This window comes from Saccopteryx leptura, chromosome 5, assembly GCF_036850995.1.
Source record: "Saccopteryx leptura isolate mSacLep1 chromosome 5, mSacLep1_pri_phased_curated, whole genome shotgun sequence".
Classification (NCBI taxonomy): domain Eukaryota; kingdom Metazoa; phylum Chordata; class Mammalia; order Chiroptera; family Emballonuridae; genus Saccopteryx; species Saccopteryx leptura.
In genome coordinates, this window is record NC_089507.1 from 139,938,779 (window position 1) to 139,954,642 (window position 15,864).

At 59.9% G+C, this 15,864-nt stretch overlaps 1 protein-coding gene across 4 annotated transcripts; it reads left to right on the top strand.

The window, feature by feature from the left end:
• The first annotated feature begins 311 nt into the window (after nt 1–311).
• Nucleotides 312–15,801, top strand: SLC4A2 (solute carrier family 4 member 2). 4 transcript variants are annotated; one of them, XM_066385263.1, is made up of 24 exons: nt 312–490; nt 835–933; nt 2,712–2,825; nt 4,628–4,793; nt 4,940–5,181; nt 5,264–5,382; nt 6,979–7,214; nt 7,321–7,463; nt 8,408–8,588; nt 10,411–10,546; nt 10,631–10,796; nt 10,881–10,995; nt 11,086–11,270; nt 11,357–11,579; nt 11,702–11,917; nt 12,006–12,154; nt 12,256–12,450; nt 13,432–13,704; nt 13,821–13,910; nt 14,064–14,230; nt 14,503–14,756; nt 14,854–15,023; nt 15,301–15,474; nt 15,557–15,801. In XM_066385263.1, exons 3-24 carry the CDS (start codon nt 2,775–2,777, stop codon nt 15,635–15,637), a joined length of 3,732 nt encoding a protein of 1,243 aa, XP_066241360.1. In that variant the 5' UTR covers nt 312–490; nt 835–933; nt 2,712–2,774; the 3' UTR covers nt 15,638–15,801. The 4 variants fall into 4 exon arrangements, with proteins under 4 accessions (XP_066241360.1, XP_066241359.1, XP_066241361.1 ...); XM_066385262.1 differs by lacking the exon at nt 835–933; XM_066385264.1 differs by lacking the exons at nt 312–490; nt 835–933 and adding an exon at nt 643–783.
• The last annotated feature ends 63 nt before the right edge of the window (nt 15,802–15,864 follow it).

The window sequence follows — 15,864 nt, forward strand, 5'->3', positions numbered from 1 at the left end:
TATACTTATATTTCAAAATCCTCCGTCCCTAATCATCGGTGTGCCTCCGTTTTCCCGCCTGGGATCCCCAGCGTGAGGCGGGCTCCTTTCCGCTCAGAGGTGCCTAAATGGGGCCAAGAGACAGCGTCCCCGGGGCCCCCGAGTCCCGTGAGGGGAAGCCTGGGGCGGTGGCCTCGCGTGAGAGCGGAGGCCGCTCCGCGGACGCGGGGATCCTGTGCCTGGCGGTGCCTGGACGCGCGCTTCCGCTCGTGGGCCTGAGCCCCTGCTCCCGCCTCCCCCTCGCGCCGGGGCCGCGCACGGTGCGCCGGGGGGCGCGCACGCAGGGGGCTGGCCAGCCCGCGGCGAGGGGGAAAGTTGAGTTGGGAGAAGTTGGGAGCGGCGGGAACGCGCCCCGAGGTGGGCACCGGGCAGTCGTCAGGAGCGCGCGAAGGCGCCGGAGAAGGGGGAGAGACCCCCTAGACTCCTGGGGCACGAAGTCCAGAGCAAGCGGGTGAGCGAAGAGGTGGCCGTGGGGGAGGGCCCGGGCCGCGGAGGGAGGAAGGGAGGGGAAGGAGGGGGGAACTCGGGACTTGGAGCCGGGAGGGAGTGGAAGTGGAGGAAAGGGCGGAGACTGGGGCGCGGGGAAGCGAGGGCTGAGGGAAAAGATGCGGAGGCGAGGGGAGTGCTGGTCGGAAGCGGGATACTGGGGCCGTTTGCTTGAGTGCCCGGAGGCGAGTTGGCCGCGCCCCCTGCCACCAGGAGGGGGTGGTTACAGGGAGGCACCGCCGGCCTCCCAGCTCCTAGGTGGGCTCCAAACGCCGCCGCTTCCTTGCAACCCCTTCCTCTATCCTTCAGGCCTTTGTAGGGCGCCCTGCCTGGGGGGAGCCTGGGGCCTTCGTCCCCAGCCTCCGGGGTGGGAGGAAGAGCGGAGAACGGGGGTGGGGTCCGGGCCAGGTAAGGACAGGAGTCAGGCAGAAGTGGGAGTAGCTGGGTGGGGATGGGAAAGACGAGCCCCGAAAAGTGGACCTGACGCCTGGGGGGCTGGCTTGTCTGGATGAGGAGCTTCGTGCTGGGTGTATGTGGGGGATCGGTCCTGCCTGAAATGCTGGGTCCACTTTATCCTTCTTCCTCTCCCCCATCTCAGCCAATCCCACCTCGGAGAGCTGTGGAATGTGCGCATTCATTTGGTTAATGCCCAAGTGGGGGTCTGGGGTGCTAATCCCTTGTGCAGGGGGAAAAATGCTAATCCTCCGGGCTGGTCGGGGCTGGTCCCCGGAATGTGTCCCCACCCCGGATTATCGGCACTGATGCTCTGGACAGAAGCTGCTTTGTGTTCTAGGACGGTGGGGGAGGGGTGGGGGGTGTTGAAGGGAGGAGGGATGATGGAGGAGCACATTGCGGGCACAGCCTGGAGGTAAGAGTGGGGCACCTGCAGGTGCTCGGGACACTCCACAGGCTTCCCAGCCCAGGGTCCCACCCTTTCCCGCACACCAGCCTTCCCTGGCTGAAGACCTTCCGGGGGAGGTGAAGAGAGCCATCAGCTGAGTGGCAGTGCTTGCCATGATGTGTTGCTTCAGCCTCCTCATCCTGGACGGATCCACTAAACCTATATATTGTTTGACCCTCCACTGGCCTGTCTGCCCCTATGGTAGCCCTAAGTTGGGCAACCCTGAGCCCCCCAACAACACACTGGGAGTTTCAGTACATTTAGCTTCAGAGAACTTTGGGTTCCTCCCTGCACTCCCCCCCCCCCCCGTCAATGGGTACCCCGTTTTGCATTGGTTAGGTTCCCTAACCACAACTCTGCTCCCCCATCAGACACCCCTACAGTCACAGTCAGGAGAGTGGCAGCCGGGCCACTCAGACTTTCCTGGCCTGAGGGAAGGGGGGGATGTGTCTGCCTCTCAAGGCAGAACCTCAGGGTTTCTGTGCCCACTCTCCTCCAAGTTCGTCACGTGCCCCTCCCCCAGTATAAAGCTCTGCCTGGCCTGTGCCCACTACTCTCCCTCCCTCCCACAGAGTGAGTGGAGTTGGGCTCCTGCCCCTCCCCCAAGGAGCCTGCATCCCTCCGTGCCTGGCTTGCATCCAGGGAGGGGGTCAAGTTATGCTCCCCCTCCCCGCCTTGGGCTGTCTCCTTGGAACCCCTTCCTTGCCCTTTTGAATTCTCTCCAGAGTTCTTTCTTTTCCCTTCCTTCCTCCCCAAGTCCCTGCTCCGTGGGGTATCTCATCCTCCCCAGCACACCCTTCCCTGGATTCAGCCCACCTCTGCATGCCACCGCTCTTTCTGCTTCTGGCTCAGTCTGTGCTCTCCCTCCCTCCTCTATCTCATCTCCCCCCCCACACACACACACACACACATCACACCCATCCCTACTGCAGGTCTGGGCCTTGACTCCTTCCTCTTCCTCCCACCTCCCCCTTTTTTTTTCAGCCTCTCCTACCTTCGGCTTTCTACTCCTCACTCCTTAGTCTCTTGGCCCTTTGTGGCTCTAGTCCTCACCTGTTTTTCTCTTTGTTCTCCTTTCTTCCTATAAATAACTCTCCTCTTCGCTCTTGCTGCCTCTGAGGGCCACTCTGAGGCCCTTCCTGGCCCAGGAGGATCCAGCGCAGCTGGGAGACTCCTGGCCAGCCGCGGGAAGCTCTGCATTCTGTCCTCCTCTGGGCTGGGCGCCCCCACCTGCCTGGGCCTGCTCTCACGCAGTGATTGCTCCTCCCCGCTCCCCCCCCCCCAGGTTATGCCACCACCTTGTTGCCCTGAAAGCCGCAGCGACAGTGAAAAGGGCTAAGGTTTGGCCATGAGCAGCGCCCCCCGGCGCCCCGCCTTGGGCGCAGATTCTTTCCGAACTGTGAGTATTGCTGGCGAAGTGGGCCACCCCACCATCCCTCCTCAAGCCACAGGTGTGCAGGCTGAGGATTCATGTGTGTGTGTGTGTGTGTGTGTGTGTGCCATCCCTCCTCAAGCCACAGGTGTGCAGGCTGAGGATTCATGTGTGTGTGTGTGTGTGTGTGTGTGTGTGTGTGTGTGTGTGTGTGTGTGTGTGTGTGTGTGTGTAAGGCTCGGGAGTGAGAGGAACCTGTGACGGATTCCCAAGGGGCACTGCCATGCCTACCCTGGCCTTGCCTGGCGCTAGAGGTCTGAGATGGGTATTAGTGGGCGGTGGACAATAGGCTTCTAGCCCTGGGAAGGGACGGACTTGAGGCTCTGTCCGGAAGAGTTGGATGGTAGCCTAAGTGAGAGAGGAACGTTGGGGCCCTGGGTCTCTAACCTGGCGATATGCACCTCCCCACCTGGCCTTCTCTGTGCTTTTGGGCGGAGCTCACTAGCAGTGACCGCCCCCGGCCCCGCCCCCAAGTGCCACCCAGGCCCACCCCTCTCAGCCCCCACGTGGTCCCAGCCCCATGTGCCCCCCCATCCCGATTTTCCTGGGAAGTCTAATGATTAACCCTGAGTGCCATAATCAGCCCGTTATTGGTCACTTTGGCCCAGCGGTCACGTGACTGAGAAGGGACGCAGGCCGGTCCCCTCCCCCTCCTTCCCAAGTTCACCCCTGCAAGCCATGGACTTCCTCCTGCGCCCTCAGGTGCGAGGGTTCTCTACTTCCCCCCACCCTGGCTAGCGCCCCTTGCTTTCTCGATCTCTCGCTTTCCCCTGCCTTTTGACGCTGCCCACGTGCTGATTCTGGTGGGGGAGGGCCCAAGCAATTGGAGGTTGCCGGGCTGGAGCTGTGGAAATGGGCTGGAGAGCCGCAGCCCCCTGTCCTTTCCCTCTCCTTGTATCCAGCATCCCTGCCGCCCAGGCCGCTCCCGACCCCACCTCAGAATCTCCTCAAGACCCGCCCCCTTCCTAACCCCCTCCCCTTGTCCTTCTGTGCTCTTCCTTGCTCTAGCCGCTCTAGCACTTCCACAGAGGGCACTCCATACCCCGCCCTTTGAGATCTTGATGCCCTTCAGGTCCAGAAGCTCTTGAGCAAATATTTGGCGCGTTTGGAGCTGAGACCGGCAGGGGGTGGGTGCGAGGGCTGGACCAAGGCCGCCGGCTAGGCAGCGGGCTGTTAGCTAGGCTGAGCTCTCCAGAGCGCTGGCCACCGCAATCCCGCTGCTTCGCGCCTGCAGGATGACTCAGGTGGGAGGGAGTGCGGGTGGGGTGAGGGGCGGGGCCAGGGAGCCTTGAAGGGACCCCAGGGGTTGCGGCTGGTGTGAGTGGGGGGCTCCCCTGAGGAGGTGAAGTCCCGTTCCTGCTCAGCGGCTGGGCTTCAGTTTGAGTCAGAGCCCAGTCCAGGTCAGCGAGCTTGAGAGCCTCCAGAAGTTACTTTTAAATTGCCTCCAGCCAGAGGCAGTGTGTTCACCATCAGCCCTGTGAACTGCCCAGATCACAAACCCTGTGGAGAGGTTGGACACACAGGGTTTCTTTTGAGACTGCCAGAGCAGACAAAGTTCCACCTGCCCTGGCTGTCTGGATGGGTATAGCCAGAGTCCAGATAACCTGGACCTAGGGGACAGGCCGCTGGGGGGCAGGCAGGGGATCTGAGCCCCCAGTACTGGAGGGGACAGGCTTCTGGCAGTACTAGATCTCTAGCACTGGGTAGGGTGGGACTCTGGGGTGAGCTTCTGATGAGCCCGTGTCCTCTCTACCCCTTCTTCCTCACAGCCAGAGCCAGAGAGCTTGGGCCCCATCACGCATGGGTTCCCTGAGCAGGAGGAAGATGAACTTCACCGCACCCTGGGCGTGGAGCGGTTTGAGGAGATCCTTCAGGAAGCAGGATCCCGAGGAGGGGAGGAGCCAGGCCGCAGCTATGGGGAGGAAGACTTTGAATGTGAGGAGGAGACCCTGAGGAGGGGGCAGGGGCCATCTGGCTTGACTGACCAGCAAAGAACAGCCAGCTGGGGTCCTAGTGGGAGGGGCCTGGGCTGGGGCCCGGCCTGCCAGGAGTGAAGGGGTCAGGTCCCCTTCTCCCCGCAGACCACCGCCAGTCCTCCCACCACATCCACCACCCATTGTCCACCCACTTGCCTCCGGACACTCGCCGTCGCAAGACACCCCAGGGCCCAGGACGGAAGCCTCGAAGGCGCCCTGGAGCCTCTCCCACCGGGGAGACCCCTACCATCGAGGAGGGAGAGGAAGATGAGGATGAGGCCAGTGAGGCTGAGGGTGCCCGGGCACTCACCCAACCGTCCCCTGCCACCACACCCTCTTCCGTGCAGGTACGTGGGGTCAGATTCCCTGGGAGCCATCAGTGGTGTCCCTGGCCTGGCCTCATCGGCCTACATGGGTTCTCTTTTCCAGTTCTTTCTCCAGGAGGATGAAGGCACTGATCGGAGGGCAGAAAGGACCAGTCCCTCTCCCCCTCCACCACTACCCCACCTGGAGGCAGCTCCACGGGCCACCAGAGGGGCCCAGACTGGGTAAGCGTCCCCAGACAGAGACCTCCCCTGCTGTTGTTGGCAGTGAGGTGACATAGGAAAAGAAGTGGAGCCTCAGGGTCATCAGACTGGGCTTCCAATCCTGGTCCTGTGCCTCACTAGCAATTTGGGGCAAGTCACCTCTCTGAGCCCATTACCCTATCTGTAAACCGAGAATAATAGAACCTTTCTCACAAGGTGGTTGTAGGGATTAAAGGCTGGTGTGAGTCAAGGTTTTGGAATGGGTTAGCCTGGCACGAAACAGATGTGCAGTCTAAGCTCCCCCCCCCCCCCCCCCCCGCCCATCGTGACCTCCAGGCACCCTTTGAAGGCCTAAGGGTGTGAGAGGAATAGAAGACCTCCTGCTTGCACTTGAGAAACTGCCCGTCTGCTTTAGTTGTCATCTCAGGAGATGGCATCAGAACAAGTTACTATGCCAAATGGCCTGGTTCGGGCATGGTGTCAGCACCAGCTGGTGATTGGTGTTGGGGGCGGGGGTAGCCAGAGAAGGCTGCCTGGAGGAAATCACTTTGAAGTAGCTCTCAAGGTCACTACTCTCACGGACCTGTTGTTTTCTGGGTGCCAGGCAGTGTGAAGGGCTGCAGGGCAGTGAAGGGCACGGTGCCCCTTTGGGGCGTGTACAGCCTCACCGGGCAGACAGGCCATGTGGGTGCTGCTGGGTCCCCAGCTGGGTCGGCACCGTGGGCACAGGCCTGTGGGTGGCCGGACGGCTAGTAGGAGGGGGGAGAGCCTCAGAGAAAGCCTGGCATTGCAGAAGTGGGTTAGACTGTGGGCAAGAGTGGAAGCAGAAGCAAGGGCACCGGTGGTAGGCGTAGGCAGAGAAAACCTGGTGGTGGTGGGATTCTGGTCATGGGCTTGACCCAGTGGGAGATGGTAGATACCAGGACACACTGGTCATGGTAGAGGGAAAGGGGATACCTGGTCCGGAGGACAGCAGCAGAGGTTGGAATCTGTGGGAGAAGGAGTTTGATCTTCCTCTTGACTATGGAGGGCTATCTTAAGGCTCTTTCACGTACTTGACTCCATTTGGTCAGAGGTGTGGGACTCCGGGAGCCTCTTGATCTTGAATCCGTAGTTAGGGGTATGTCTGGGGAGGGAGGAGGGGTCCACACTGTTTTGAGTGGCGGCTCCAGAATTCCACTTTCCCACACCACAGGAGTTGCCTCTGCTCGGTTTTGCTACAAAGGGTTTTTTCCCAGGGGGCTGAAGCAATCATTCTGAGTGCAGCCCATAGAGCAGGGGTCCCCAAACTTTTTACACAGAGGGCCAGTTCACTGTCCCTCAGACCGTTGGAGGGCCGCCACATACAGTGCTCCTCTCACTGACCACCAATGAAAGAGGTGGCCCTTCCAGAAGTGCGGTGGGGGGGGCCGGATAAATGGCCTCGGGGCTGCATGCGGGCTGTAGTTTGCCTGCCATAGAGGGAAGGGCCCAATTTAAATGCCACTGCAGTCTGCTTCCAGAATCCTGTCTTTCACACCTGTACTCCCTAGAGCAAGGCACGCGGAGGGTGGGGTCCTCCTGCCTGGGTCCTGACTGAGAGAAGGGGCTGCTCTCTCTCTCTCTCTCTCTGTCCAGAGCCATGGAAGAGGTGGTGGCAGTGGCAGTGGCGAGCGGCACAGCAGGAGGTGGCGATGGTGGTGCCTCTGGGCGCCCCCTGACCAAAGCCCAGCCTGGGCATCGCAGCTACAACCTGCAGGAGAGAAGGCGCATTGGAAGCATGACCGGGGCCGAGCAGGCACTGCTGCCCCGGGTCCCCACAGACGAGAGCGAGGCCCAGACACTGGCCACGGCAGATCTAGACCTCATGAAGAGTAGGTGCTGCTTCGAGGCCAAGCCTGGTGCTCCTGGGAACAGGGTTAAGAGAGAGGGGGAGCCTGATCTTGCCCTGCCTTTCAAACCCCCCAACTCCTGCCCCAGGTCATCGGTTTGAGGATGTTCCTGGCGTTCGGCGGCACTTGGTACGGAAGAATGCCAAAGGGTCCCAGCAGAGTGGCCGGGAAGGACGCGAACCTGGCCCTACACCTCGGGCCCGGCCCCGGGTCCCCCACAAGCCCCACGAGGTATGGTTCTCAGCTTTATTTACACACTTCCTTCCTCTCCCCACGGCCCCTCCCTGCCTCTCAGACCAGCAGTGATCTCTCCAAGCACCACAGGTACCACCCGTGGTTATGAATACCTTCCACACTGTTGATATCTGTGCCATGGCCAGGTTCTAGCAGCTGGCAGTGGACCCTTTGGACTAGAGACAGGTCTGCAGAGCAGTGAACTTCATTTTCCAGAATCCAGTTCCCTCTGATTCATTTGATCCTCCCATAACTTGCCAAGATGATGGCCCAGGAGGCATCAGCCATAAGTCAGGGACATTGATTGACCAAGGTCACTCAGTGACTTAGCAATGTTGCCTGCATCTTAGACTCTGAGCCTTTGGTCCTGAACCCTGTCATTTCTAGTGGGTTATTCTTTTAAACTGTTTTATTGAGGTCTAATAGACATACAGTAAAGGGCGCTTGGGTTGAGTGCTCAGTGGCTTTTTGCATGTTAGAGAGCTGGCTAATCTGACAGGACGTGGAACATTTCCTGCACTCAGAAGGTTCCTTCACGCCCCTGCCTAGTCAGTACCCTGAGAGGTGACTGCTCTTCTGTTATTCTCAATCCGTTGTGCTAGTTCTTGCAGGTAAATGGAATCATACACACTGTGTGCTTGTTCGCTCGCGTGCTTCTGTGTGTTTGGCAACTACTCACCAATCACTGCGAGTCATCAGTGGTTTTTGTGCTTTTTCTTTAATCCCCCTGACAGCCCTTCAAGGTGTGTGCTATCACTCCTATTTTACAGATGAGGGAAAGAATGTCCCCGATTGGACTGTGACTCACCCAGACTTCATGCCCATGCTTTGTCCTATCCAGTGCCACATATCCCCCCCACACACACACATCTTGACACTGCTCATCTGAGAGCAGCCCCTGGGGACCCTCTGTGTTTCTGACTATGCCATCTCACCCCAAGGTGTTTGTGGAGCTGAATGAGTTGCTGCTGGACAAAAACCAGGAGCCCCAGTGGCGGGAGACGGCACGCTGGATCAAATTCGAAGAAGATGTGGAGGAGGAGACTGAGCGCTGGGGGAAGCCCCATGTGGCCTCCCTGTCCTTCCGCAGTCTGCTGGAGCTCCGCCGGACCCTGGCTCATGGTAGCCTGCCCTGCCCTCCTCCCCTGCCTGTCCTGTCTCTAGGACACACGCTTCCCCTGAGCCAATTCTCTGAGGACCAGAGGACCACACTGGCCCCCCACATTTGTTTTCAGCAACATAGTGATCGGTATCACCAGAGCCTGGAGGAATTGCCTCTCTCACTGGGTGACCACCGGGCGGGACTGATACCACCCAGCAGCTCCTCTAAGGGACATTTTCAAATAACCGAAGCTGCTGTGTGTTGGATGCTAATGTGTTTTGTTTTGTTTTTTTGTGTTTTTCTGAAGTGAGAAGCGGGGAGGCAGACAGACTCCTGCATGCACCCAACCGGGATCCACCCAACATGCCCACCAGGGGGTGATGCTCGGGCCATCTGGGGCATTGCTTCGTTTCAGAGGGGGCAGTGGTGGTGGGGCATCCTCAGCGCCCAGGCCAACTTTGCTCCAATGGAGCCTTGGCTGTGGGGTGGGGGGGGGGAAGGAGAGGGATGGGTGGAGAAGCAGATGGGCGCTTCTCCTGTGTGCTCTGACCAGGAATGGAACCTGGGACTTCCACATGCCAGGCCGGTGCTCTACCACTGAGGCAACCGGCCAGGCCTAATGTGTTTTTTAAAGACAATTTTAATGGAAAGTTCTCAGAAATGGCCCAACCTGTAGGACTGTGTAAACCTCCCTGAGTGACCTCAGGCGCTGACCTCTCGAGCTCGGTGTCTGATATTTCTGCTCTTTGCTTGTTTCCCCCTTCCCACTGGGGAAATCACTCCCAGTTGCTGTCAGGAGGCCTGTTTCTAAGTAGGACTGAGAGCCCTGCTGGTTGGAATTATTTCTGAACTGGGAGTCAGTGGGCTCGAGTGAGCAGGGCTGGAGCACAGGGGCTTCCTCACCAGACGCTATGATCCCTGTTCTGGCTGCTCAGGGCCTTTTGGTTCTGTTTGTTCTTCCGTGCTGTGTTTTGAAAATTGACCTTGAGAAAAAAAGAATGACCTGGCAACTTTTGAAAGGACGTTCACATCTACATATATGGAAGAGCAGCTCAGAGTGCTGACTTGTGGGGAGAAGTCTAGAAAGTGTTCTGTGAGCAGCTGCTGCATGTGGGGGAGTTGAAGAGCCCAGTGGAGTGGGATGTCTTCAGAGGACGAGTGCTGCTGGGTAGACTAGGCTCCGGACGGCTGTGTTGTGCGTTGGGGGGCGGGGGGGGGGGGGTACAGCTGGGGCCTAGCATGGATGTCAGGAGGCAGTGTGCAACTTGCTGACAGGAGAGACTTTCTTTTTTTTTTTTTTTTAAAGGGTACCCTCCTCTTTTTGTTTTTTTTAAATTTTTAATTTTTTATTTATTCATTTTTAGAGAGGAGAGGGAGAGACAGAGAGAGAGAAGGGGGGGAGGAGCTGGAAGCATCAACTCCCATATGTGCCTTGACCAGGCAAGCCCAGGGTTTTGAACCGGCGACCTCAGCATTTCCAGGTCGACGCTTTATCCACTGCGCCACCACAGGTCAGGCACAGGAGGGACTTTCTAAAGTAAAGAGCTGTTCAGCTCGCGGGGGCAGCCTGAAGGCCTCCGTGGAGGCTGCCTGCTTCCTGGCCTGGGTAGCCTCTTTGATGGCTGGGGTTCCGAGGCCTCAGCCAAGCCTCACAACATTCCTGGTGGCAGAGGGTGTAGGAAGGAACAGGTCAGAGAGGTGATGGGACTTGGGTCTCAAGCCCTGGTCTCGAGCCCTGCTCGTCATCCCCTGAACCGCACTTGCTGTGCCCTCATCCAGCTGTCCCTCAGCTCTGCTTTGTCCTTTCTGGGGATGAGTGTCCCCCAAATGTCATCCTCCCAGGGGCTGTGCTTTTGGACCTGGACCAGCAGACCCTGCCGGGGGTAGCCCACCAGGTGGTGGAGCAGATGGTCATCTCTGACCAGATCAAGGCTGAGGACAGAGCCAATGTGCTACGGGCCCTGCTGCTGAAACACAGGTGAGGCCACCGCCTGCTACACCTTGCTCTCCGGTCCCCAGCCCGTTGTTACCCTGATGACCTCACTGCCTTCTGTCCCACCAGCCACCCAAGTGATGAAAAGGAATTCTCCTTCCCCCGAAACATCTCGGCTGGCTCCCTGGGCTCCCTGCTGGGGCATCACCATGGTCAGGGAGCTGAGAGCGACCCCCACGTCACTGAGCCTCTCATCGGAGGTGTGGCGGAGACCAGGATGGAAGTGGAGCGAGAGGTGAGGGGAGAAGAGGACCCTGCCTGGGTGGAGGCTGGCCACTCCAGGTAGGCTGGGCTGAGTTCTCTTCTCTTGCGTCCCCAGCGCGAGCTGCCGCCTCCCGGCCCGCCAGCTGGCATCACTCGCTCTAAGTCCAAGCATGAGCTGAAGCTGCTGGAGAAGATCCCCGAGAACGCGGAGGCTACGGTGGTCCTTGTGGGTACGTGGGGCGAGGCTGGGGGCAGGGGTCCTGGCCGGGAGCTGGCCTGCCCATGTCTTGCTCTTGCCCACGACGGTCCTGTGCCCCCAGGCTGTGTGGAGTTCCTTTCCCGGCCCACCATGGCCTTTGTGCGGTTGCGGGAGGCAGTAGAGCTGGACGCGGTGCTGGAGGTCCCTGTGCCCGTGCGCTTTCTCTTCCTGCTGCTGGGCCCGAGCAGCGCCAACATGGACTACCACGAGATCGGCCGCTCCATCTCCACCCTCATGTCCGACAAGGTCAGTGCTGCCCCAGAACCCAGCCTTGGCCCTGGCCCTGGTTCTGTGTCCTATGTCCTCATTGACACCCAGTCCTGCTTTACCAGCAATTCCACGAGGCAGCCTACCTGGCTGACGAACGGGAGGACCTGCTGACCGCCATCAACGCCTTCCTGGACTGCAGTGTGGTGCTGCCACCGTCAGAGGTGCAGGGCGAGGAGCTGCTGCGCTCTGTAGCTCACTTCCAGCGCCAGATGCTCAAGAAGAGGGAGGAGCAGGGCCGGCTGCCCCTGGGGGCTGGGCTGGAGCCCAAGTCAGCCCAGGATAAGGGTACGGGCCAGGGCCATTGTGGGCCGGGGCTGCCCTAGGCTACTCGGGGCAGGGCGGGCTGTCTGTTTGTGGGGAGGTGGGGGTGGCTGCGGCAGGCACCCTGATGGAGGCCTGGGCTGCAGCGCTCCTGCAGATGGTAGAGGCCGTGGACACAGTGGATGACGATCCCCTTCGGCGGACTGGCCGGCCCTTCGGGGGGCTGATCCGCGATGTGCGGCGCCGCTATCCGCACTACCTGAGTGACTTCCGGGACGCGCTCAACCCCCAGTGCCTGGCCGCGGTCATCTTCATCTACTTCGCAGCCCTGTCTCCTGCCATCACCTTTGGGGGGCTGCTGGGTAAAGAGAGGCTTCTGGTGGGGAGTTGGGGGGCAGGGAGTGCACAGGGCCCTGCCGCCAGCTCCTGAGTGGGTTCCTACCATCCCAGGAGAGAAGACGCAGAACCTGATCGGGGTATCGGAGCTGATCATGTCTACAGCTCTCCAGGGCGTGGTCTTCTGCCTGCTGGGCGCCCAGCCGCTGTTGGTGATTGGCTTCTCGGGGCCCCTGCTGGTCTTTGAGGAGGCCTTCTTCTCGGTGAGGGTCCACAGGTGACCTGGGGGCTGCCCCTCCTCTTACCAGAACCAGTCAGCCCAGGCCCTGGATCTGACTGGACCTGTCACACCCCCGCCCCTCAGTTCTGCAGCAGCAACAACCTAGAGTACCTGGTGGGCCGCGTGTGGATTGGCTTCTGGCTGGTGCTTCTGGTCCTGCTCATGGTGGCCCTGGAGGGGAGCTTCCTGGTGCGTTTTGTCTCCCGTTTCACGCAGGAGATCTTTGCTTTCCTCATCTCCCTCATCTTCATCTACGAGACCTTCTCCAAGTTGATTAAGGTGCGCAGGTCCCCTCCGAGCACTGGGCTGGGTGGGGCAAGGCTTTGGGATGGCAGGGACCCAGGGGTGGACTGCCCTCTCTTGTTCTCTCTCTGGGGTGAGGTCAGGCTGGCCCTGAGGCTCCTCTGGCTACAGTCCGTGGAGCCCATAGAGTGCAGGGCTGGTTTTCCCTTCTGCCCCCCTCCAAGCCCTGCCAAGTCACCAGTACATACCAGGGCTTGGAATCAATCTTAAAAACATTTTTAAGGCCCTCGCCGATGGGCTCAGTGGTAGACCATCAGCCTGGCATGTGAAAGTCCTGGGTTCGATTTCTGGCCAGGGCACACAGGAGAAGTGCCCATCTGCTTCTCCACCCATCCCCCTCTCCTTCCTCTCTGTCTCTCTCTTCCCCTCCCACAGCCAGGGCTCCATTGGAGCAAAGTTGGCCCTGGCACTGAGGACAGCTCTATGGCCTCCATTCAGGCACTAGAATGGCTCTGTTGTAATGGAGCATCGCCCCCTAGTGGACTTGCCGGGTGGATCCTGGTCAGGTGCATGCGAGAGTCTGTCTCTCTGCCTCCCCTCTTCTCACTTCAGAAAAATACAAAGAAAAACAAACATTTTTAATAACAAAGGTGATATGCTTTTAAAGTGGCAGGCAACCCAGAAATGTAGAAAGGCAGAGGCGTGAGAGGACAGACACAGTCACAGCACATCAGGTCTGTGTTGGTGACAGGCTGTTGCCTGTGCTCCACATCCTGCTCTTCCAGGCCTGGCTGGAGCCACACGTTCCAGCTGCCTTCCTGAGCTAGAGCAGCCTCTGTCTTGATCCTCTGTTGCCTTGTGCTCACATCTGTTCCTCAGGGTTATTTTCTTCATCGGCCAGACAGGCTCCCTGAGGGCAGGCTGGCCATTGCTGCCCTGCCTATCCCCTTCAGTTTGTACAGCTGAGCCTGGACATCTTGCTGGCATTGCTGAACGAGTCCTTTGTCCTCTTTCCAGATCTTCCAGGAACATCCCCTCCACGGCTGTTCGGTCTCCAACAGCTCCAAGGCAGATGGTGGCGGCGAGGCAGACGGCAGCAATAATACCACGTGGGCTGGGGCCGGAGCCATGCTGGGGCCGGGGAATGGGAGCTCGGCCGGGCCCTCTGGGCAGGGGAGGCTCCGGGGCCAGCCCAACACAGCCCTGCTGTCCCTGGTGCTCATGGCCGGCACCTTCTTCATCGCCTTCTTCCTGCGCAAATTCAAGAACAGCCGGTTCTTTCCTGGCCGGGTGTGTGGGCTGGAAGCCTGAGGGAGATGGGAGCCAGGGGCAGGACGGGGTGACTATAGGAGCCAGGTCCGGAGTAGGGCAGAGGCCTCTGGTCTGAGCACGGCACTCGCTCACAGGTGCGGCGGGTGATCGGGGACTTTGGGGTGCCCATCGCCATCCTCGTCATGGTGCTTGTGGATTACAGCATCGAGGACACGTACACCCAGGTGAGGCAGAGCGTGCACGCGTGGAGGTGAGAACTCTCTACCTGCTCTAGGCTCTGGGTATTCCTCTGCAGCTGGGCGCTGCCCTCAGCACTCACCCTGCCTGGTGCAGCTCAGGGCTCCCCCGCCAAGGCTCCCCACATCCCCTCCCTGCAGAAGCTGAACGTGCCTGATGGATTCTCAGTGACAGCCCCTGAAAAGCGGGGCTGGGTCATCAACCCCTTGGGGACAGACAGCTCCTTTCCAGTGTGGATGATGGTGGCCAGCCTGCTGCCTGCCATCCTGGTCTTCATCCTCATCTTCATGGAGACACAGATCACCACGTGAGTGCTGCCGACAGAGGGGGGTGCTGTGCTGAGGGGACCTGCCCGGGTTCGGGCTGCACCTGGTGGGCGCAGGGGGCCCACAGGTTTATCCGGCCCGCTGGGGCGGGGAAGGAGCTGTCCCAGAGTGCAGAGGGCGGTGCAGAGTGGGCTTGGATTCATGACAGATCTCTGGATGGAATGAGCAGGGGACCACTGGGTTCCAAAAGCCCTGGAGAGACCCCGTTGTCCGCTGAGCCACCTGGACCTCAGTGCGCGCATGTCTTGCGCAGGCTGATCATCTCCAAGAAGGAGCGCATGCTGCAGAAGGGCTCAGGCTTCCACCTGGACCTGCTGCTTATCGTGGCCATGGGCGGCGTCTGTGCCCTCTTTGGCCTGCCCTGGTTGGCTGCTGCCACTGTCCGCTCCGTCACTCACGCCAATGCGCTCACCGTCATGAGCAAGGCTGTGGCGCCAGGGGACAAGCCCAAGATCCAGGAGGTCAAGGAGCAACGGGTGACGGGGCTACTGGTCGCAGTGCTTGTGGGTACGTTCGCCTTTTGCTCTGGCTGGGCCTGGGGGGCCTCATGCCCACTAGGGGCGGGGAGCCTTGGGAAACAGCTGTTTCTCCCCCTCCTCCCCAGGCCTCTCCATGGTGATCGGGGACCTGCTCCGCCAGATCCCCCTGGCCGTGCTCTTTGGGATCTTCCTGTACATGGGGGTCACCTCCCTGAACGGCATCCAGTTCTACGAGCGGCTGCACCTGCTGCTCATGCCACCCAAACACCACCCAGATGTCACCTATGTCAAGAAGGTGAGACCCCTGTGCCTCTGCCCCCTCCTGGACTGTGCAGGTCACCCTCCAACCCCCCACCGCCCCACTTTGGCCAGCCACCAATCGGTCTTGCAAACCTGGCTCTGGTGACCACCTAAGACAGAACTTCTGTCCTCACCCACGTGGAGGGGAAAGGGGTCCTAGGTCTCTGGATGTGGCAGACCCAGATGGCCCGCTGGAGACCAGGTCCCTGTGGCTGGAGAGAAGCCGAGGCTCACCGGTCCCTTCAGTCCCCTCCTGCCCTGCCTGTCCCCAGGTTCGGACCCTGCGTATGCACCTGTTCACAGCCCTGCAGCTGTTCTGCCTGGCCGTACTCTGGGCCGTCATGTCCACAGAGGCCTCCTTGGCCTTCCCCTTCATCCTCATCCTCACAGTGCCACTGCGTATGGTGGTGCTCACCCGCATCTTCACGGAGCGCGAGATGAAATGCGTAAGGCTGCCCCCCATCTCCTGCCCCCCCCCCCACTGCAGTCCTTGTTGAGGTACCCTCCTGACTCTGTCCTCCCCCACAGCTGGATGCCAACGAGGCCGAGCCTGTGTTTGATGAGCGCGAGGGCGTGGATGAGTACAATGAGATGCCCATGCCTGTGTAGCTGCTGCCGGGAAGGACAGCTGACAGATGGACAGACGGACAGAGGGAACAGGGGCTGGGGGTCCTCTCCCAACTTCTTCCCTCCTCATTTTTATTTAAGTGAATAATTTAAAGCCCTCTTATCCTCCCTGGTCCCCCCAGTAAAAGTGCTCTGGCCTCCACCTATCCCTGGTGTTCTGTCTCTGTGGGGGGCAGATGGGGGCATGGATGGAAGAGAATAGGAGGACC

What these genes read in the sequence shown, in the direction of transcription:
- SLC4A2 (XM_066385263.1), top strand. Translation starts at nt 2,775, where the DNA reads ATGAGCAGCGCCCCCCGGCGCCCCGCCTTGGGCGCAGATTCTTTCCGA. An exon ending in AGATCTAGACCTCATGAAGA is followed by an intron (nt 7,215 to 7,320) that starts GTAGGTGCTGCT and finishes CTCCTGCCCCAG; the next exon opens with GTCATCGGTTTGAGGATGTT. An exon ending in TCCCCCACAAGCCCCACGAG is followed by an intron (nt 7,464 to 8,407) that starts GTATGGTTCTCA and finishes TCTCACCCCAAG; the next exon opens with GTGTTTGTGGAGCTGAATGA.